The sequence below is a fragment of the Macaca mulatta genome, chromosome X, assembly GCF_049350105.2.
Source record: "Macaca mulatta isolate MMU2019108-1 chromosome X, T2T-MMU8v2.0, whole genome shotgun sequence".
NCBI classification, from domain to species: domain Eukaryota; kingdom Metazoa; phylum Chordata; class Mammalia; order Primates; family Cercopithecidae; genus Macaca; species Macaca mulatta.
Genome location: NC_133426.1, coordinates 126,760,955 through 126,784,469, shown reverse-complemented (window position 1 = coordinate 126,784,469; position 23,515 = coordinate 126,760,955). Strand labels below are relative to the sequence as shown.

Sequence of the window (23,515 nt, the reverse complement as noted above, 5' to 3'; positions counted from 1 at the left end):
TTGTAAATAAATCTTCTTCCAATTATCCTTTTTTTTGTCAAGTGTGCTATCTATTTCTTGTTGAGTTATGGTCATATAGGGGTCTGCATGGAAGTACATTCTGCAGAGTAAGCTGTCAGACTGAAAGCCTACTATATTCTGCTTAAAACTTTTGGATCCCAGTATCAACCCTTCTTCCCTTCTAGATTGCAACTAAAGAACTTTGTGAAGTAGTGTTTCCATTTATTTTCCCTTGCCCTTTGCCTCCATACATCGTATCCACTCTCCTTCCTCCCAACATATGCATATAAATACCCAAATCTCCATTTTCTGCCTGTATAAAAGCACAGTGTAAATCACACTTCTGTATGATTTGGTTAAATTACTTTATTATGTATGACTATTTTAAGAGGGAGGCAGTAAAGAAAATGACTCTAATGAAGAATTAGAAATATGTTGGGATCAGGGATCTGTTGCCTAGCAGACTTTAGACTGAGGCAGCTTCCAAGGAAAGAAGGAAAGTTTCCTGCTACAGCCTAGCCCCTGAGTTGAATAAGGGATTGGAAACATTTATGTCTTTAACTGCAATTGCTATTAGAGATTTGCTCTGGGAGACAGTTTGTGGCTACATGTGCCTTAAAGCCATTTAGCCAGACTTTCATCAAACATTTTCAAAGTTTCTCTTTGAATTTTGATTCTGTCCCTCCCTCCCCCTGAAAGTTTCTCTTAGTGTTCCTCCTCTCCTACACAAACAAACATAACAGTTTATACCAGGACTCAACCTTGATTTAAAAAAAAAAAAAAGGCTGCTCTCACAAAGCAGTCTAATGAGAAACCAGAGCACAGAGACTACAAAAGAAAAAATGCCCAGAAATGAAACAACTTTTAGTTTTATCCTCCTATGACTAAACCCCAAGAGTCAAAAAGAGGGGAGAGAGAAGAAAAACAATATTTAACTAACAGGTTGTCAATTGTCAAGTTTTCCACCCACATGGCTGCCCAATATTCCTCTGGGAAAATCAGTGATATGGTCTAGAAAGAGAAAATCGTACATTTCTTTTTTATTTCAATTTATTGTTGTTGACAACTCCTCAAGACAATATAAATGTTTTTTTACATGTTGATCCCCAGAAAATAGGTGCCTAAGAAAGGTTACTTTAGGATAATGATTTCAGGGGCATAGAAGGTGAAAAATCATAACCAAAGTCCAGCATGGACAAAACCATGAAAACATTTGGAAATAGTATTTCTCATTGACAAGCAAGTAAAACCAAGTGCATTGCAACAGATGGCATACAAATCAAATCCTGATGCAGCACAGTATGGGGAACTATTTAAATTAATCTACTAGAAGTTTATTGAACAGTTAAAATATAACTTTAATGAATATATTATCATATCCAGTTCTGTATAGTAAAGCTATATTTTTCATGTCTTAGCTGACAACACAAACTATCTTAGTGCCCTTCAATATTGCTTTGCAATTGTGGACACAATGGATTCCATTGAAAGAGAAATATTGTTTGACAAATGATTCATAATTCCTTGTCTAATAGTCAATGCATTTAACAGGATCATGTATTATGTATAAAATATAGCACCAGTAGTTGAATTCCTGTGAAATGTTAACTATTTTAACTCAAAATTTACATATGTTTCAAAATGTTTGGGATATCATTCATTGATTTTTAAGAAGATGGTACTTTCTGGTAAGCAGCAGCTCAGAGTAGAAAGAGCACTGGACCTGGAGTCAGATGCAATGCAAGTTGTTTTTTCTAAACACTCTCTAATATCCTTTCCAGATCTAACGTTCTATTATCTTTTACTACTGAATCTTGAGAGTTTGATTGTTTGAGGTAATTTTCAAGTGGTTTAAAAGTTGTTGTCTTTTTCATTTTGTTCCTTTTATTTTTAAAGGTTAGTTTTGAAAATTGAATTTGTTAAGAAAATGGGTTGAGAGGAGGCAGTTTCATTGTATGTTTGTTTGTTTTTGTATTTCCCATTAACCTACTGTAGAAGATCCTATATCTTCTATTACTTATTAGTAGTGGTTGGCCTCCCTCTACTCTGTCAATAAGACTTTGAAGGTGTCTGGGAAGGAGATTCCAAAGAGGAACAGCAATTCTTTCCGCCACAATGCCAAGAGAAAAAACACTGTTAGGGACTAGATTGGTGTGGTATGTTTACATGACTGGCTTCAATTCCCAAGATTAAATAGCTTAAAATTTCTTAAGCAAGTTCCCTTAACCCAATGTTGCTTTCGTTCTCATGTTTCCTTCTCCCCAACCCTACATGTGTTTACATCTCCACACCAATGTCTGACCAATAGAAAATCACATCTAAAATGTTCAAAATTCATCTCCCCAAACCTGCTTCTCTCTTGTATTCCCAGTCTTGATCAACAATGTCACCATCTTACCGGTTCTAGCCAAGCTCAAACCTTTGGAGTCATTCTCCAAACTCCTCCTTCCTTATTCCCCATTCCACAGTCTTGTCCTTCTCCAATCACCCTTCACATAGTGGTTGCCAAGTGCTCTTTCTAAAATACAAGCTGGGTGCGGTGGCTCACGTCTATAATCCCAACACTTTGGGAGATTGAGGCAGGCAGATCACTTGAGGTCAGGAGTTCGAGACCAGCCTGGCCAACATGGTGAAACCCTGTCTCCACCAAAAATATAAAAATTAGCTGGGCATGGTGGTGTGTGCCTATAATCCCAGCTACTTAGGAGGCTGAGGCTGGAGAATCACTTGAACCCGGGAGGTGGAGGTTGCAGTGAGCCGAGATCGCACCACTGCACTCCAGCCTGGGCGACAACAGCGAAACTCCATCTCAAAAATAAATAAATAAATAAATAAAGTAAAATAAAATAAAATCCAAATGTGATCACAGAGCCTCCCTGATTAAAATGCTTTAATTACTCATTTTCACCTATTGGATAAAACTCAAAGTCCTCTTTCCGTCCCTGAATACCTCTCTAGCTCAATCTCTTGCCACTCCCTGCCATTCCTCTGAACCCTTTTCATTCCAGTTACATAAACTGCTCACAGTTACCCAGACACACCATGGTCTCTTCATGACTGTGGCTTTGCATGCGAAATTTCCTCTGCTACTTTCTCAGCTCAAGGTATTTTCCCTCATGTTCCCATAGCTTTCCACATACTAGTTTTTAACTCTCATTAAACTATATTTTATAACTTCTCCACTTGCTTGTCTTCACTACCAGACTGCCGGTTCCCTGTTTTGGGAGAAAGGAAACATCGTAGAGGAGATTCAGACTTTGGATGCTCCTATGTGGCATTTGAACTTGCTTCGGACCCTGATACACTATACTATTCCCTGATGCTTGCTTTTTTTTTTCCTTCTTCTTGTGCCAGCCCTCCCCCTGGTGGAGGTGTTAAGAAGCGGTGGAGTGATCAGGTGACCAAAGATAAGACAAAGTGACCTGGCTGATCCACATCCTGGATACGCATCTGCCTCATGTCATTTTTAAAGTAAATGCTAAACTTGCTAATGGGTCTCGGCTTTTGCCTGGCCTGGCAGGAACGTTCTGTCTTGTCATGTATTCATTGACAGACTCTGATTTCAATTTCCAGAGCTGTAGCAGAAGGTCAATGTAACCACCCCTGATGGTCTCAAAAAACACCATGTTATAGTCAAACAAATAGCCCAAGAAGAACTAGCTGGTGGGAATCTTCTTCCATGTTGTCTCCTCTGCCTGAAGCTGAGAAAAACCTGTTTGCAGGAATATTTGCCTTTAGACGATTACACCAGAGAGCAAGGAATCAAACACCAATCATATCCATATGCTAAGTGTTCTCCCCAGTTGCAGTGAGCCCCACCTCTTTAAAAAGTCACAGGGACAGTCTTCATCTCTATCCCAGGACAATATCCTGTTAGGACTGCTTTTTTCCCAGTTGAAAATAACCTAGTCTTTGAATAAGCATTTAGTTGTCTGTGGGAGGCAGAAGCTTCCTAAGCACCTCTGGATATAGAGGTCTTTAGGTATAATGGTCTAGGTTGTCTAGGTTGGTCTGAGTGGTGATTCCCAGGGAAAGACCTTGGCAGGCAGGTTTTATTTTCTTCAGAGACAGGTTCTCACTCTGTCACCCAGGCTGGAGTGCAATGCAGCTCACTGCAGCCTTGACCTCTTGGGCTCAAGTGATCCTCCTGCCTTAATCTCCCGAATAGGTGGGACTGCAGATGCATGCCACCATACCCGGCTTAGGCAGATTTTTAAAAAATATGTTAGATTATTAGCCTGGTTGGGAGGAATCTGACCTCTAAAACCAACAGAATTTTAGAAAACATGATGAATTTATAATCATAATAGAAATTCTCCTTGATGGCTATTGCACGGCTATTGTAAATTTTATCAGATACTGTGTTTATGCTACAGGGAGACTACCAGCAGCAAGAACAGGTTTTAGTTTTAAGTGGAGGGAAAGGAAATTAATAAACTCTGTTTGTCATCAGGAGAGACTACCTTTAAAAAAATCAAACAGCTTCCACAATGTCATTTTATACACATGTCATAGGCAAGGAAAGATGATCTGCTGTCTTAGATGTCCATCTGGCTGTGTCCTAACTGAAGAAAAAGAATTCAAGTGCTACCAGAGATACCATGAGATAAAACAGAAACAGAACTGGTAAGAATGGTCCCCTGAAGTTCTTAGGTTTCTATGTTCAAGGTAAAGATTACCCTGCCCACAAAACGATCATTGATGACATCATTTATGATGCCTTTGCCCTTCAGTTGGCACTGCACAGGCACTGCTTGGTTCTTCACCACGTCTGTAAAGTGCATTGCCACCAAGGGGGATGTGTAGTTAACCTGTAGGTAGAAGAACAATAAATTCTAAGTGTGGGGAGGTGGTAGGAGGGAAGTGATCAGATAATCACTGCAGGGTGATGCCCCTCACAAAGAGAACTGAGCAAATCCCATGATGCCAATTCTCAAATGGCCAAAGCAACTGACATACTCTCCTTGCGCTGGGAAAGTGTGGGAAAATCATACATTTCTCTGATAAGTCACTGTCAAATATCTGATTGTCCTCTGGGAAAAACCAATTCTGACTCAGCATGATATGATTTTTCTGGAGATCAGACCATGAATTAAACCAAAACTAGTGTCTATTGAGTCCCTTTGTTGGGGACTGACCCCAGCGCTTCAAATGGGAGAAACAGAAGCGTGATTATTAATGCAGGTTTAGGCACATTGGTAGTAATTTATCTTTCCTGACTCTGCCACTATCTAGCTGTATGGTCTTGGGCAAGTCACTTTTTCTCTTTGAACCCCAATTTTCCCATTTGTAAACTTAAAAGGTTAAACTAGGCCATATATGAGATTCTTTCGGATATGGAAAGGAGTGTGGTTGTGATAAGAATTGGTGGAGGGAGCTCCTGGTTATGGCCAGCAGCTATTTACCCCTCTACTATCTCCTGCTCCCTAATTTTCATAGATCCCAGCCAGCTCTTCCTTTGTCACTGAGCCCTTTCTGACAGCAATGACTAAAGGGGATACAGCTTACGTGAGTCAGTTTGCCGTAGTAAGGGTAGTAGCGGAGGTCAAAAGAAGCCGACTCTGGGTAGTAACTGATGGATCGGATGTCATTTTCATCACCTCTCTGTAAGCAAAAGCAGGTATATGTGGGGTGCTGGGTCACAGAGTGGGTTAGAGTCTGAGCTAAAGGGAGTTGTACCTCAGGTGAAATCACTGTGTGACCCATAACCAACTGTTCCAGGAAGACCATGAAAGCAGAATGGGGCAGAGCTCAGCCGTGACCTGTCCCTAGAAGAACATTTTTAGGGAGTGACTATGCCTTGTCTTTTCAGTTCAAAGAATGTTGAATAGAAGGCCTGAACTGAGGAGGCCAAAGGTGCTCAGTATGGCTCTCTGTTGGCTTCTGGGGGACCCAGACAGAAGCAGTCCAAAGGGCTTGCAGTATCTGATGCTGCTCTGGAAAGAGGCCCGACAACTCCAGCCTTTCTCCAAAGAATCACACTGAGCCTGGGACACAGTCTTGGACTTTGGAGCTGAGGGAGATATATGTTAGAACATATTTAGTAAATCCCACTCCATGATTTGCACACTGCAGGCTTGGTTCTATTGGAAGTCAGATCAAGTGCATAGGTACCTGATACACAGGCACACAGCCTACAGTTGGCTCACCTAGACTCATGTCTCTGACCATATTCTCTGTAGTGCTTAATTACAGTAGGTGGGGTCAGAGGGGTAAGCAACAAGAGCTTGGGTATGCAAATGATTAAAGTAAACAGGTCTACCCTTATCACATTATGTCAGGTAGGGGGTTGCCCATTCTGCGATACATTCGGCTTGCCCTAAACAGCAGAGGTCTGGGGGCTAGTAAGGACAAATAGTGCATCACTACTAGTAAATTACTCACTAAGGTCATGTGATTACTTCTGTCAATATACTTTAATTGTTCTTGGTACAAACTAATCTCTCCTTAATTTATTCTAGTCATTACCTTATCCTGCTTGATTTCCACAACTGGGTGTGGATTTGACCAGTATTGTTTATTATAGAATGTATAGAAATTCTTAATATATGTGTTTAAAAGGACATAAAATATGTAAGGAGGTAGCTAAAAATAATAATTAAAACATTAAAACAATTTTAGAAAGGACAGTTCTCAGCAAGGTTTGATGTAAGCTGAAAAACAAACAGCTTCCATTAGGGAACAATAAGTAGAACTCTGTCCAGTTAATACGCTAGCTTAAGACTAAGTTGGTCTTTATGATTTACTTGTAATACATTCTTCTAAAAAGCAACGAAATTTATTTTTCGTGAAGGTCTGGGGAATCAGTTCGCATAGTTTGTAGTCTCACCTCACACTGTGAATATTTACACATATACATGACAACAGAATGTGCTTCCTACCTTGTTCATTTGGCAAGGACTGCCTGACCTTTCAGAGCTCATCTTCACTTTTCATAGCACTTGTAATACTTGATTGTCTTGATTTCAGAGACAGAGCCGTACTCTTACCTCAACACTTCTAACACCTAGCAGAGGATCTGATATATAATAAGTGATCAATAAAAGCTTGCTGAATGTGGGATATTGGCTGAATAAATGCTGCCTTTTGCTGTTTTCTGATCTGCCACCATGAAGACTGAAGTTTTCAACTGTATTTCTCCTACTGAGAATGGGATTACCAGGTCTCACGTATTTGCAAGACAACTATCCAGGTCTGGGGGTGCAGCTGATGTCACAGAACAGGAGAAAGCTACTGCCTGTTTAAGAAGTAAACCCAAGATCTAAGGGCTTTTTCCTACAAGGGAGCTAATTGGTACAGATGAGATAGAAGTTAATGGTCCCTCGAAGGACAGTTAATTAGCGTATTAATCGAGTTCTGTTTATACTTCCCTTATAGTCATTTGTGATTGCAACACCCAGTACCACTGGTCATTGCTGCAAAATGTGAAATTCAGTTTTAAAATCTGGAAACTAATGACTCTAATGAAAGCTGTTTGTTTAGTTCAAAGAAACAAGTAATTAGAGCTAAGCAAAAGTGTACACAGAATCTCAATTAATGACTTGGCACACTGTTGTTCCCCGCTGTGGCCCCTAGCTGAGGTTCATTCTTTGGTTTTCACAAGTATTAACCATGACACACTGACTGACACACACACACATACACTATACACACAAACACACATGAGTTGAATGCTTTCTGGAAAGAGGAAAACCTGAAGGAACTAAAGAGAGGTGTAGTTATGAAAAGATTAACCTTTTCCTTAGCCTACCATCCATGTGTAAGTCCTTGAAAGGGATGGACTACCTTTTGCGTGAAACAGATGTGCTAACAATGCTTACTCAAAAGGCCTCTTTACCTGGACTTTGCAGGAAACCTTCACAGGATCTCCAAGCTCAGGACGAAAGCCTACAACCTATCAAAAGAAAACCAGTGTTTTTTTTTTTTTTTTTAACAAAACATATTTGACAGTAAAAATTGGGGCTTTTCTAACCCTCCTCCCAATCATCCTTCCTCAGGCATATACTTCATCTATTTCGCCTTCTCAGAAATGTTACAAAAAGCAAAAAATGCAAAACATCTTTAGAACTAAGCAGCTCAACTTACTCCGTGTTGTATTTATGCCTGATATTTACACACAAGGGGAAACTTCAGCAAGTCAACTCTAAAGATGTAAAGAACTTTCTAATTTCAAGAGGGGTGTGACTGATAAGGCTCTGCTACACCTAAGTCATGACAGGATGGAAGAAAAATGCATTTTTATGATGTAAGAACTGTCCCCCATGCCACCCTCATGTCAATCCCCTGTTTCAAACAGCTCAGTATTCGATTCCTTATTTAAAATACTTTTTAAAAAATTAAAGATGAGGTCTCACTATGTTGTCCAAGTTAAACTTGAACTCCTAAGCTCAAGCAATCCTCCTTCCTCAGCCTCCCAAGTAGCTTGGATTATAAACTCGAGCCACTGCACTTGACTAGGACCCCATTCTTGACAAAGGCCATCAAGCAGCAGGTTTGGGAGTGAAGGAGAAGAATGGCCACAGGAAGTGCTGGGGGGAGGGGAGAAGAAACTGATAGGCTTATCTGGTTATTTGTATTTCTGATGCTGTCAGTAAAAATGACCAAACCTGTGGTGTGTGAAGACAGAGCCCAAGACAAATGGAGTGGCCAGAGCCCTCCTATCTAGTTCATTCACTTATCACCACCAGATATCAAAAGCCAATATACCCGGTTCATCTTTAGAAGGATGCAGGGCTGTCCAGTAGAGTATCCAAAAGTTGGGTCCTCCAGACCAGAGCAGTTCTTTAGGAAGGAGCGTTTAAATTGGCAGGCCTTCTTGTCCTCATCCTCATTGCCATCTTGGATGAAGTACTGCCCCGGGGGACAGTCTACATTCATTTCCTCTTGAAGACTGTCATTATAACCTAAAGCATGTGTGAGTGGCAACGGGTTATGTTAGACAGGTGCTACAGGGGAAGGCCATGCATTCAGTAGTCCTCCCTCCCAAATTTCCTTTCTCCAGCTTGTTCGTATGCCTCTGAAAGCCCACTCAGTCTCCCTGTGACCTGGCATCAGGTACCCAACAGCCTTCATCGGCAGGCATCCCTCTAGGAAGTCTTCCTGACTAGTCACTTCAGCCCAGTTTGATTGCCTATTCCCTTGCTTTTCATTCCCATGGAACTTCTGGATATCCATCTCTGGGTCCTATGTTAGTCACTTTATAATTTTTCTCTATTTTCCACCATTTCTTTTCAGATATGATAAACTGTAAACTTGGAAGGCTGTCCCTTCTACTTCTGGGAGAGAAATAGGCACATAGTTGGTAGATTTTGGAAGAGGGAATGAAATATTCAGGGTATGGTGTATATATAAGGAAGCTAAGTTGCTGGGTTAAATTTCCTTAACTTCACTTAGGAAACAAGGTGAACCCATTGGGCGGTTACAAATTTGGGTGGTCTTTTGGGATTGCCCTTATGGCTACCTGCTCATGGTTCAGTAGCCCTCCCCCCCACCCCCTCAGCTGGCAATGGATCCAGAGGCCAGCCCAAGCAGCCACCTAGTTCTCTTGGGCTGGGGACCGACTCTGGTACTGTCTTTACTGGCGGGGCACTGCCCACCCAATGTACATGGATTTGATTGCAATAGAGAAATAGTCCTGGGGAGACTGATTTGGGTAATAATAAAACTCCAGTCTCCTGCACAGCAGGCTGAGCATGAATTACTCTTTCTCTATTGCAATACCCCTGTCTTGATAAATCAGCTCCGTCTAGGCAGTGGGCAAGGTGAACCCGCTGGGCAGTTACAATGTCTCCCTTTAAAGTCAGTGAGAGGTACCTGATTGTAAGAGAGTGAGAAGTATGAGTTGTGAGACAGAAGGAAAGTGGAAGAAGAGGAAGAGGAGGAGAAGGAGGTGGAGTAGGAAGGAGAGGCAGAGGAGGAGGCAGGGGAGGGAATAAGCCAGCTCTTCATCCTTTACAGAAGGAAGTTAGCACTGCAAAATAGAAGCATAAGTTAAAAGATAGAAACCAATGACAACCATGGGGTCTCTACGGGGATGGTGAGGGCATGAGATCTTGTCTACTGAGACCTGAGACATTCAGGGTTAATGTCCTTTACATTGGATGGAATGTAACATGTGTCAAAGGATACATACATCAGGGAGCAAGCTTAAAGAGGCTATTTGTGAGGTAACTCTTTTTTTTTTTTTTTTTTTTTTTTTTTTTTTTTTTTTTTTTTGAGACGGAGTCTCGCTCTGTCGCCCAGGCTGGAGTGCAGTGGCCGGATCTCAGCTCACTGCAAGCTCCGCCTCCTGGGTTCACGCCATTCTCCTGCCTCAGCCTCCCGAGTAGCTGGGACTACAGGGGCCCACGACCTCGCCCGGCTAGTTTTTTGTATTTTTTTTAGTAGAGACGGGGTTTCACCGTGTTAGCCAGGATGGTCTCGATCTCCTGACCTTGTGATCTGTCCGTCTTGGCCTCCCAAAGTGCTGGGATTACAGGCTTGAGCCACTGCGCCCGGCCATGAGGTAACTCTTTGGGCTGCCAAATTTCATACATAAAACTGGGCTTTAGAAATTACTGCATTATTTCCAGTTTGATTCTAAATGATGCAGCCCAGTTAGTCCTGTTAGACTCAGTCCCTATGTATTAATGTTCAAAGTAGCTCAGTATTTCAGAGGAGATTTTGCACCTATGATCTACCAGAGGTAAAACTCAAAATGTACTGCTGAATTCTCATCTAATAATATCAAACCCACAGGTTGTGACTTGGGTTTGATATTATTAATTGGCAACTGGGAATTTTAAATCTATCCAATTATGGCTATGCCTTTATTTTTTCTTTGACAAAGCTACATTTAATTCAAGGCTTTGTTTTAATTTTTTAGAACAAGAACTATGCTCAAATAACTTTCTAAATAGAGGCTGCAGTCATGTGCTCATTGTTTCTCTTGAGGTAGTTCCATTAAAAATAATGTGACATGGACATGACCCTTATTGCAAAATCCCAGTCCTCATGGGAGTGAAAGTGATACTCTGGGATGTCTATTTCAGAGATGTGCTTCTTTTTAGCAGGACACATTATCTACTCTTAGAAACTGAAAAACTAGTGCTTTTCCTAACATTTCCTGCTTCCATCATCATCAGGTCAGAATTGGTATTTCTCTGTCTACTAGCTTCTTGGAGGGATTTTCTCAGCAGGGAATCCGGCAATATATTTGCAATCACTTGCAAGCATTCTGAAACAAAAGAAGATACTGTGCTGGCCATGATGCCTAAAACATTTCTGTGGCTAAAAATAGAACTACATGGACTCAGATCCCATCTCCCCTCATTTCACAGGTAAGGAATCTGAAACTCAGACTTACCCAAAATAACACTGAGCCTTACTGATCTAAAGCTGAGTTTCTAACTCTTGGTCATATGACAGCAGTGTAGAATTATGAAAAGCAGCATTTCTCAAACTTTAAATTTCCTGCAAATCACCTGTGAATTTTTTAAAAATGCAGATTTTGATTCAGTAGCTCTAGAATGTGGTCTGAGATTTTGCCTTTCTAACAAACTCCCAGGAGATGCCCATGTTGTTGGTCCCGTTATAACACTTACAGCAGCGAAGGGTGTCAAGAACATGAAATGTGGATTCAAACACTGGTTCTGCTGCCAGAGTCTTTGATCAAGTTACTCCCCCTTTCTGAGTCTCAGTTTCCTCATTTATAAAATGAGGACGATCAACTTTATTATGCAGAGTTAAAGTTAAATGACCAAATTTATGTATTTAAATAACACTTCCTAGCACGTGACAAGAGATTGTTCTCCTAATTCAGTGCACATGTTGTAATAGTAGCTGCCCCTAGAATGGATCAACCCCACTTCAACCAGGCCAGGACAACCAAGCCAGAATGACTGGCGTTTTTTCTCCACAAAGATTAGGTGCAGAAATGCAAACCCCACTGGAGCTCCTCTTTGATAGCTGCATAAAGAACCTGTGTGCTCTGTTAACCTTAACCAAGCTGCTACCTCAGATATTACCTTGTGAAAAGGTCTCCCACAAAGCCATTCATTTGCCCCTGAAAATTTATCTGATGACACTATAGAGATAGGCACCTCGAAAATATTTGGGATCAGAATGTTGGAGCGACTGCCACCCAGAGATTCTTCCTCTAACTCCTTTCTGGAATGCTGTTAAATAAAGACACTTGGCTAGGCGCAGCGAATCATGCCTGTAATCCCAGCACTTTGGGAGGCCAAGGCAGGCGGATCATGAGGTCAGGAGATCGAGACCATCCTGGCTACCACGGTGAAACCCCGTCTCTGCTAAGAATAAAAAAAAATAGCAGGGCGTGATGGCACGCACATGTAGCCCCAGCTACTCAGGAGGCTGAGGCAGGATAATCGCTTGAACCTGGGAGGTGGAGGTTGCAGTGAGCAGAGATCGCACCACTGCACTCCAGCCTGGGTAACAGTGTGAGACTCCGTCTCAAATAAAATAAATAAAATAAAATAAAGACACTTGCCCTCTCCCTTCAAGTTAGCCCATCTCCAAGAAATGACTTCTTTTATCTTGAGAAAGTTTAGAAGACAGAAACCTTCCAGCTCTGGAGAACATTCTTCTTTTCCCACCACTATCTCCCCCCAGAATTATCTTCTATAAATGATCATTATTGAGCCATCTGGATATGTTCAGGACTTAACTGGGTGCTGTATCGTGTTCAAGAAAAGAAAAATGTTCTCTGCCTCAAAGAGCTTATCTTGCTGGAAAATTGACTTGTATGCTTTCAAGACAACATGCAGTCACACACTAGAGCAATTCTGATTGTAGCTACAGGTGCTAAGGGGGATGCAAAGTAAGGACAGACCATGACAAGTTGGGGTTAGTAAGACTGGGATTCCTGGGCCAGGTGAATTTTGAAATTTGGATTCCCACCCACCACCTTTCAAAAGAACTTTCCACTATTCAGAGGAACTTACTTACCCTGGAGAAAGCCATTTAGGCTAATCACATAATGCTGCCAAGTGTCGGGTTCAGAAACGTTGAAGTTGAAGTTAAGGCTATGGGCGAAGGGTCTGATCATAACGCCTGGCAATGAAAACAGGTCTTGGATATATTAACCCATTCTTGGGATAATTTTTTTTTAATTGATTCCCATGAAACCATTTCCCCCCAAGCAATCAAAATAAAAAGAACCATAATTTGCCAAGTACCATTTTACTTTTCCTCCTAATAATTGAATCTCTAAGTCATTACCAGGAAGAGCCAAAGTTAATTGAGGCTGAACATGCTGTGCAAGCATATTTCTGTCCAGCAAGTTCTGACAACACAGGGCATCTGGGCACACTCACCAGGAGGTTTTACCCGCTCCGTGAAGGTTGGTATATAGGGACTGATGGTCAGAAATAGTGTGTACATGCAGAGGGTGATCACAGCAGCCAAGGAGGCATAGAAGAAGAAGTAAACGAGTAAGATCAGGCCTGCAGAGCAATCATAGATGAGAGTGGTCAGTGCTTGCCAACAAGCCCTTCCTCCCTGCTTGGACTCATGAACCAGAACCAACCCAACCACAAAATGGCTCTTTAAAAAAATTCCCCAGATTCAGTATGTCCTTGCTTATTCAGATTTCACCAGTTTGGAGTCAGTGAGGATTGTGTCAGGGGTCTAATTGCAGTTTACCTTTACAACATCTCCGATGGAAGGGCTTGCTGAGCAAATGATGGCCATGAACAAGAATACAATGGAGTGGAGTTTAAAGTACTGCAGAGGGCAAATTGCTTGAGAGTCCTCTGGGCAACCGTTGATGTCCTAAGTACAAATCATTCTTTGCTATTCATTAAAGTGGATGCCCTGAAGAGTCCTAGCAGCTTGGTTCCAATAATTATAGGTATTTGCAAGTGATGAAAACAGCATTTCTTTCCACATAGTCTATAATTCAAACTTTTGATGAATTTCCACTGGACTTGCCTCCAGTCAAGGCAAAGTGAGGTTTTGCCCTGCTTATTTCAAATTTTATTCATCTTTATCAAAGATGAATAAAATGGCTCTGCTTTTCAAAAAGAACACTAACACAGGGTGGGGAAGGGAAAAGGAGGAAACGGTACCTAATCACTGACACTTGCCTGTGAACTTTGGCAAGTTATAGAACTTCCTTGCACCTCCAATTCCTTACAGGTAAGATGGGGATAAAAACAGCACTTACCTCAGATTCTTATCTATATCCCTAACAATATCTGAAATTCAGTCTTTCCTTACATCCTATCCTGACTGTACCACTTTCAAGCTGTTTAATCTTGGGCATGCTGTTCACCTCTCTGGGCCTCAATTTCCTCGTCTGTACAATAATGGTACTTACTTCTTAGCATTGAATAATGCATATAAATAGCATAACACAGAGCCTGGCGAATACTAAATGCACCATAAGTGGCAGTCATCATCGGTTATTATTAACATTATTATTAGTGCTGTAGGACCAGAAGCATAGTTGTGTGAATTTTCCCTCTTTGGGCTGTATTAGGACTAGGTTTGTCCCAGGATTAGGCAACAATGAGTGAGGTGAATGAGCTTGAGATTGCTGCTGAGAAACTGTTTTCAAGCCCTCCTTGGGGCTCTCTCAGGCAACAACGTTTGGCTCTGTTCACAGCAATGACATGATGTTGGACCTACAGATTTGAACTGAATTATGAACCAAAAACTGGAACAAACCACTTAACTTTGCTGTACCCCAAACTGAATCCAAATATTAATTTTTAAATTGAACCATGAACCAAATAAAATTAACCAAAAAAGGTATTGTGGAACGGAGAAAAAACCCATAGTAATCTGACTGGAAATGGAACTGACCCTTTTTATTTTATTAAGATGAACTAAAGCAAAACTGGAACATGAACACATTGATTCAGTTGGAGTCCCTGGAGAATAAACGACAGCACCTGTGTGCCTGTGATACTTGGCTGCTGTCCACTGGCTATCTAATGGGATTTGCCCTGTGTTTCTGCCTCCATTCCTTTACCCCATGCCCATCCTGGGAATGGATCAACAGCTAGAGCCATCCATGGAGATCAAAAGACTCAGTTTCATGGATGAAGGGAAAGCAATGGAACACAGGTACATTCCTTTGGAGATATCTTCCTTTTTTCCCAGGATGTGTGACCAGGAAGTTGTAGATAGGAGAATGACACTAGCAATAAGTCCCCTTAGCCTCACCCAGGAGTTGGTGCCCTAGAGTTTATGATAGGTAATCACAGACTGAGATAGTTAGCTCAGCCACCCCCAGGCGAAACCAAGCACAGTCCCCATCTGAACCCATTGATCCCTCTGACACTTTCTGCCCTGGATGTCCAAGTATTACTTGGGTCTTTCCTCCAGGTACTCTAGGGTTCTTTCCTCAATGCCCCCACCCAGGCTTGGACAGACCACTGAGTAACCATGCTCCCAACTCTTCATTTCTCCCACTAAAACACCCTATCAGGTCCTGAGGCCCTACACATCAGGGCCTTGTTCGTTGTTAGAGTTCATGAAATGGGGCAGTGTTCTGGCAAAAGAATGAACTCTGGTGTTCATCCAACCAGGGTTTGAAATCCCAGCACTGCCACTTAGTAACTATGTGACTATAGGCAAGTTACTTACCCTCTCTAAGCCTCAGTTTCTGCATCTGTAAAATGGGGATAATAATATTACTACCTTGTATGATTCTTGTTGGTATCCAGTAAAATAACATAGAGTTTCCGAGAATAGGGATGTGCAGGTACCAAAGAAAAGGCCCAGATTATATTCATAGGCCTGGTAAATATATTGGGCAGGTTGATGTCCAAGTTGGGACAGCATTAGTAAGTGCACAAGTAGGCACCTTGTTCTCAGGAAAGAAGACAGCAAGGCATGTGCTCTATGGCTGAAGCATTAACATTACCATTTGACCTTTGCCCAGGGTAGCCCAACAGAAGAATTCCTGGGCTCTACTTAGACCTGCTACTCAGAGGTCTGGCTATGGCCTATCACGCAGTGTCGCTATTACCATATCTTCTCTGGGCACTTGAACCTTCCTCCCTCATCCCCACTTATTGGCCTATGTATTGTCTTTCACAGAAGCAATTTGGATCAGCTCATCTGGTGAAGTTCTAATGGCTGGCTGTTTAGGCTCCCCCTCCCAGAATCACACTTGCATTTCACAAGGCTTGTTTTTCCAGTCCTCTTTAGGCAAGGGAGAAACAGCTGTGCACCCTTGGAGCCCCAGTGAGTGTCCAGTATTTGTCTGCAGCTTCCAGAATGTCGGAATGTTCCTTAAATGGTACATTTGTTCCAGTTGAGAGTTTGTGGGATGGTCAGGGGTGGGGCTGGGAATTGGGGAAGGGCGAAGGGAGATGAGAGTCCCACACCTGCTATTCCTAATTCCAGGAAACAGAGCTGACTGTTTCACCTTGACTGAGCTGAATTAGCAACATTAACTATGAGGGAAAGAATTCTTAGCCAAGGGGCCTTTAGAAGACATGGCCATCAACTTCAGCAACCTAGACCCTTGGCACTAGGGGACTGTTACTTCATCCTTGGCATCCTCTATTTTTTTTCTTCTGTGGATTGACTGAGTTCCAAACCAGCAGCTGCTCTTTTTCTGGGCTGTGCAGAGACTGTGGCAAGTGTGAATTTTACCACTGGCTAAATCTCCTGAGGAGAAGGCTCAGCATTAATAGTTTAAGAGGTGGGTAAGACTGTAGGAGGGCAGTGATGGGGAAGTTGTGGAGTAAAAATGATGGCAGCATATGATGCAAAGAGGAAATGCTAAGGAAGATAATTCTGCCATTGATAAAACATGTCTATCATAGCAGAGGAAGACACCCACAAGCTGGGGCCAGGGACACGCCTCCTGGCTCTCCTCTGACATTACCAGGTGATAAGGCCTCATAAAAACACTTGGTCAGGTTAGCAGGCATTTGAGTCTCATATCTTACAAGAAGTCTTCTGCATAGTTCTTTCAACTTTACAGTTTTAACATCTAATTGGAGTCTCACTCTGATCCTGTGAGAGAAGCAAGTCAGGGATTGTTTTCCTCATTTGGCAGGTGAGGAAACTGAGACTCAGAGAGGGAAAATGATGAGTCCAAGGTCACATGGATAGAAAGTGACAGGACTGGGACTTTAAAAAGTCATGTGCTTTTTCAATTCATTCTCACTGTCTCTCTGCATTGCAACTGATGTTGAGCCCAGTGAGTTTCAGTTACACAGTCAAGTTTGTTCAACCATGTGGAGTTTGTTCTGATGGAATCTGTCCACAGTCTAGGCATTTCCCTAGGCATTGATGCCTTTACATGAAGTGCAAAGAGAAGTTCACAGACAAGCCCATCCAGCGTATGGTAAAGGAGCCCTGGACACCACACCAAAAGCAAAGGACACCAGACTTTGGCACTGGAACTATTGGGACTTACTCCAACTCTGACCTGTTCGGGCCAGAAACATCCTTCTCTCTGGATCCCACAGGTATTCGTTCATGATCTGCAATTTCTGCCACCAGGCATTGCCTGTTGGCTGACCCTGACCCTCTTCCTCCTCCTTTTCCTCCTCTTCCTCCTCTTCTTTCTCCTCCTCTTCTTCCTCCTCCTCTGACTTGGGCACCACTGTCACCCGTGCCTCTTCTTCTGCTTCCTCCTCTTCATCTGCTAAGTAGTTCTGGTTCACTTCATCCGGATCATCCTGGAGCAGTGACAAAACATAACACCCTTTTTGAAAAAAAATGTACAATGGTGCATCCCACCAGCCAAAAATAAATTGAAATGACTCAATATTTGGAGATGCTTCAAATTCCCACTTCCCCATAAACATACATGTTGTTACAAGAGGTGGATTTTCTTTCTCTCTGTTCTTTTGGAGGAAATATCCTTTCTATGACCCATTTTGACTCAGTATTCTTTCCATAGAGGTGCAAGTTTTATTCTCAGCTTCAGGCATTTGGGCTCTTCTCCAAGGACTGTTCATATCACTACTGTGTTCTGGGCCTTGACCTCCCACTTAACCTTGGCCTATCAGAGCAGAGGTGAACTCACACAGGAAGAGGGTGGAATAGTCTTAGACATTGTGTCCGTGATGGCAAACTTTCAGTCCAAGTCAGCTTTATTCTAACACCCTGTACACATTCAGCTGCTCAACTTCACCATTTTAAGTTGTGTCTAAAAATAGCCCGGGATGGACATCAGGAGGAGAGGCCAACTACTGTACCCCTCCTCAAAACTTAGCCTTCCTTCCCAACAGAAACAATAGATGGGAAGTTATTAACTGCTTCTCTGATTATTGCCCTAGTTTGAATTTCTTCCTACCTTAAATTGGTTGGAAAGACCATCTGAGAGCTGGAACCCCAGGCTTCCTTAGTCCCCCCTCTATGCCTTAGGCAAAAAGCTGGGCACGTAATACATACTCAGCACATATTTGTTGATTGACTGATTGCAGCCATTACTTGAGATTTGAAACTGTAATCTTCTCTGAGTGATTCTAAGAAAATTAAACTGAAAAAGAGAGAGGGAGAGAGAGAAACCTAGACTTCACCAAAGTGGTGTTTCAAATACCTCCCAGCCACAGGCCGGAGAATTGTATCTTTGCTCTTTGGGGGTTTGCCAAGGCTTATTGCAGCAGCAGAAAATGAGGCTGCCCTCCCTTCTCTGCTGTCCAAGTCAGAAGAGTTGCGGGGCTGTGCACCTGTTGGGGTAGGATGTGTCAAACACTAGAGACCAGGGGCTCTGTGCTGCTCCCTCCCTGCCTGATTCCTCAAAGGCCATTTAGAGGGCACTCGGCTGAAAATGCTGCCTTTGCTGGGGGGAGGAGGGCTCAGCAAATTGGATTGCTCAGAATTAGTAAAAGTGATACAGAATGACAAGGCTCAGCTCTCAGCATTCGGTCTGCACAGCACTATCTAGCTCTTGATTATAAGCCCTCTTGAATTGCTCTCTAATTTGTTCCAATGTACAGCTCTATATAAAATATCACATCAGAACCGACAGGGACCTTCAAGATTTACTTATCCATCTGAGGCCCAGAGATGGGACAGGATCTAGCCAAAGCCATGCAGTAAATTCATGATAGAGTTGACAGTCTTGGAACCTGTGTCTCTTGATATCCTGGACAATGATATTTCTCCTCTATCACATTAAGCACAAGTGCCTAGAGGTAGCTTAGCAGATTAATGAAACACAATGCTTTAGGTTCTGTGTTCCTAAAGGATTTTAGGGCTCACGCCTATAATCCCAACATTTTGGGAGGCCAAGAAAGGAGGATCATTTGAACTCAGGAGTTTAAGGACAGCCTAGGCAACATAGCAAGACCCTGTCTCTACAAAATTTAAAAAATTAGCCAGACATGGTGGCATGCACCTGTAGTCCTAGCTACTCAGGAGGCTGAGGCAGGAGGATTGCTTGAGCCTGGGAGGTCAAGGCTGCAGTGAGCTGTGATCATGCCACTGTACTCCAGCCTGGGTGACAGAGTGAAACATTGTCTCAAAAAAACACACAGAAAAAGATTTTAGGTGCTTATTATAATCAAGGATGGCTGACTGACATAGGCTCACAGTGTAAGGCTTAGGAAAATAAACTTCATCCATCACTCAATGTTGAATGGATTAATGCATGTTCTTAATATCTTTCACTTGTGTGTGAACCTATGTACACATTTAAACTCCCAAACTACATTTTGAGCACCCAGAGGGAGAGTCCATATTTTCTAGCCTCTCGATGGCCCTCCATAGTGTAAAGCTGACCCAGTATGTCCTAACCAAATATCAGTGATACCTGCCTGACTTAAAATTCCTGATGCAGGACTCTGCAGGAATGCTTTCACAGAGATTGTCACCCTAACTGAGCTGTCATGCATATCACAGTGGGTAGCAATCACGGTCCCCAGAGAATCTACTGCACCCGAGAATCTCAGTGAATTTGAAGTATAACACTTCATTGAGGAGAAATATATATTCCCTTTACATTTCCTGAACAATTTTCTTTTCTTTCCTTGTTACGATGCCTGCCTTCAACCTTCTACAGAGGAGGCAGCTGGTCTAGGCCTCAGCCTGATCTTATTTGTAGATATGGGCTCTCATGATAATCCCATTACAGATGGCTTGTCATTAAAGCTTTACCCTCCTGAGAAGAATTAATCTTCTCACGGCTAATTTGCCCTTACAGCTCTCACACCCGAGAGGCTGTGAGAGGTTCCTGAGCTTTGCTTTAGGAACCTCAAATCTTTTCTCCTCTCCTCTGCTTCCAGGTAAAGGAGATGGTCACACTGTGCAAGAGAGACCTTCCCCAAAAGATCCTCATTAATTAAATGTAAAATGTATCTTTGTGAAACTATTTAATGAAATCCAATAGAAAATCCTTTGGTAATGAGAATGCTTATCCCTAAGATTCTGTTTTGTCACTTTCCTAAAGTGGCACTACCCTCATGTGATACTGTGTGTGAGTGTGCTGGGGTATGGTAGTGGGTGTGCGATGGGGTCATCAGGTTTCCCTAAAAAAGAAGAGTCTGAAGAACAGAGGGTGGCTCCATTTTGAGCAATCTAAATATATAAACATATAAACAAATATATAAATGAACAGTATGACCCAAAGGATAAATTTTAAATTTGTGCCCTGCATTGAGCAGTAATACACCATAAACATTTGAATGGCTGGTTAATTTTAAAAGAGAAATTAGCACAGGATTGCATTAATTTCTTTTTAAATTTGATCAAGTATTATAAGGATCAAGATCCCCTGATGCATTTAAAATCCAAGCCACTTGACAAATAACTGAAATTATACACAACATTTTAGCAAGATTACGTAGAAAAGAAGGCAAGTAAGAAATAGTTTTATACCCCTGCAGATTGTAACTGTTCTGAGAGCTGGAAGAAACTTTGGGGGAAATTAAATAATTCTTTGAATTGTGGCTAAAAAGCTAAGAGAAGCCCTCTGTAGGTTGATAGGAACTTAGAATAATGTATGTTTTCTTCTGCGGGCTGTTGACAGTTTTCACTTAACTCCCTGGTTACATAAGTGGCCATACCCAAAGAAAAATGGCTTAGACTTTGTTTCCTCCTGGGGCTCAGATCACAATCCTCTCTGGGGAACATTTCAAAATCCTCTCCCCAAAAAGTACTGCGTGTGGCATACATTAATGTCTTATAGCAAAATAAATGCAAAGAAACTTTTGGATCAAATAATTTGTAATACCCCCTGGAGATAAACGGTGAGACCAAAACAATGTATATGTGTCTGTATGTTGGGCAGTGTGGCGTGGCAATCAGGATGGAAATGGGTAGTGGCAGATCGGGGGTTTGGAAGATGCATACTGCAAATACAATGGAAAGAGCACAAGATTAGAAGTGAGGATATTGCATTTTCACTTTGGCTCCTCCACTAACTTGCAAGTCACTCCTGTGCTCTGAGCCACAGTAGCCTCCTTTACATAATGAGGGGTTCTGGAGATATATTGTCTAGGATTCCTCCCAGCTCCTATTGGGGATTCTATGATTTTAGCTATAGTTTGGAATTTCTACTTTAGAAAGAGAGCAGCTGGACTCTAAGAAGCTACCACCCAAGGGTACTGAGACAGCTGGGTAGGCAGTGCCTTTCATTTCCTCTTCCTCTTTCCTTCCCTCTTGGCTAAATTTCTTGCTATTAGAATTAAATTTTTATACTCCAAAAGGTCTGTGAAAATTCTATACTCCCAAGAAAAGATTTTATAAGCCCGTTATTCTCTGTTATCTTCTCCTTCCCTTATCTTTGTTTCACAGGAAGAGGGGTTTCCTCCTTTTATCCAACAATTTAGGGTACCCGGGGGTGCTGGGAGTCACTGCTCCTTTTTGAAACCCTGGGTTTCCCTAAACTTCGCTGTTTATGCCCATCCCAAAGAGAGGCAGCAGTAAACCAAGGTCTGCACAGCCCCCAACCCACCCCATTAGAAAAAGCGGTGGGGGGCAGCAAAATATTCTGCTCTCCGGCACTCACGAGTCTGTAGCGATAACTGTAAGGAAAGGATGGAGCCCTTCTGGACCGGAGTTGCCTTCTCATGACTGTTCAGTGGGCAAAGACGCAGCAGAGGCAGGCAATCGGGTGAGAGTTCTGGAGCTTCTGCTGGTACAGGAGACACTGGTTGCTGGGGACACTTGGCGCCTGGTAAAAGTGAACCCTCCTGGCATGAGCCCTTCCCCAAAATAATCTAACATGTCCCTCTCTCATTGGTTGGCCCCTTCCCTGAATCAAGGGAAAGCCCTTATGGAAAAGCAAGCTCATCATTACAAGGAGGGGGAGATATTCTGGGTCACGAGGATGAGCAAATCACCCCCCGCCCTGCCCCCCTTTATGTGTCTTTCCACCCCTTGTCTTTCTCCAGTGCTTGAGATATGATGGGCCCAATGGAAATCTTAAGTCATGTTCTTCTCAATTGAGAGTTGGATATCAGTGCATGCAGGGGGTGGGTGTGGGTGGGAGTTGGGGGTGAGGGGAGACGGCCAAGAATAACTTGCCTTTTTCATAAGGCTGATCTCATGCAAAAGGATCTAGGATGTCAGGAAAGATTCCCTTTGCTCTCTCCCCCTACCCCCGCACACACTCTAAGCCACCTACAATATTTCTTATTTGTGTCAATCCATGAGCTTCTTAAAATGTGGATTATTCTTTCTGATTTTAGAAGCCAGGCTCCTACTTCATTCTTCACTGCCCCAAAGAGGGTCTTAGACATAAGGAAGCCTTTTTCTAGCCCACATGTCAGAGTGGCCCCATCAGTCACTGCCCCTCATACACACACCCCTCCAAATCCTGGCCAAATTTCTGTAGTGGTTGAGATCTATATTTATCCCTTAGCATCAGGGCAGGGAACAAGCCAGAACTTTGCAGTGTCAGTTTCCCAGACATATATAACTCCTGAAACCAACATGGGATCCAAAGAAAGGAAAAATTAGAAGAAACAGTTAAGAATATTGTATAGCATTTTTGGTCTGTTTGGAGTCCACCCCACTGGAGCCTGGGTGGTTAAAAGGCCTGGATGGAGTTTGCGATCCTTCCTTCACAAATCAAGCCCCATTATACTCAAGTGGCTGAGAATGTTGCAGATACTGACATTCTGGGCACATTCATTACTGAGAAAAACAGCACAATAGCTTAGATAGATTTAGTCATAACTCCAATTCAAGGCTATTCTGATGAAAATGGTTTCAATTGCAGTTAATTTTAAGTAAGAATTCCTTTCACTGTAATGTTACTAATCAGAACTCTTCCTTAACAGTGTCTCTTCCCATATCCTTCTCTGAAGAGAAAAAGGCCACTTACAAAAAAGAGAAACTTATTCTTCTTTTTGAATTTTATTAAAAGCAAAATATATTCTAGGGGATAATCTGGTCTCTGGTCTCAGTAGATGTTGGTCTCTATCTTCTACACCTTCTCCAGGCCAGTCTTTTGTGTGATTCCTTATATTAAGTATGAGAATCCCCAGGCCCTCGGAAGCCTCAAAACCAAACAACGGCTAGGCTAACTGGTCTAAGGCTGAAAAGAGAGTACAGTCATTTTACAACATTTCAAAAACTGAGAGTAGGGGGACAA

General features: G+C 42.4%; 1 protein-coding gene across 6 annotated transcripts; it reads right to left on the bottom strand.

Moving 5' to 3' along the window:
- Positions 1–1,032: 1,032 nt before the first annotated feature.
- Positions 1,033–22,348, bottom strand: ATP1B4 (ATPase Na+/K+ transporting family member beta 4). 6 transcript variants are annotated; one of them, XR_013413201.1, is made up of 9 exons: positions 21,926–22,348; positions 17,384–17,648; positions 13,317–13,445; positions 12,949–13,053; positions 8,707–8,903; positions 7,838–7,894; positions 5,509–5,604; positions 4,114–4,811; positions 1,033–2,783 (listed from the first exon to the last, which is right to left on the bottom strand). XR_013413201.1 is itself a non-coding variant. In XM_015128109.3 (8 exons), exons 1-8 carry the CDS (start codon positions 21,986–21,988, stop codon positions 4,650–4,652), a joined length of 1,074 nt encoding a protein of 357 aa, XP_014983595.1. In that variant the 5' UTR covers positions 21,989–22,348; the 3' UTR covers positions 1,033–4,649. The 6 variants fall into 6 exon arrangements, 2 of the variants coding, with proteins under 2 accessions (XP_014983595.1, XP_077845656.1); XR_013413202.1 differs by having other exon boundaries at positions 1,033–2,776; XR_013413203.1 differs by having other exon boundaries at positions 17,396–17,648; positions 21,926–22,161.
- Between the last annotated feature and the right edge of the window lie 1,167 nt (positions 22,349–23,515).

Coding starts and splice junctions, on each gene's coding strand:
- ATP1B4 (XM_015128109.3), bottom strand. CDS start 21,988: ATGAGAAGGCAACTCCGGTCCAGAAGGGCTCCATCCTTTCCTTACAGT. Junction 7,895..8,706: donor TCCTTCTAAAGATGAACCGG/GTATATTGGCTT, acceptor TTCTTTTGATAG/GTTGTAGGCTTTCGTCCTGA. Junction 5,605..7,837: donor AGGTTTCCTGCAAAGTCCAG/GTAAAGAGGCCT, acceptor TTTTGCTTACAG/AGAGGTGATGAAAATGACAT.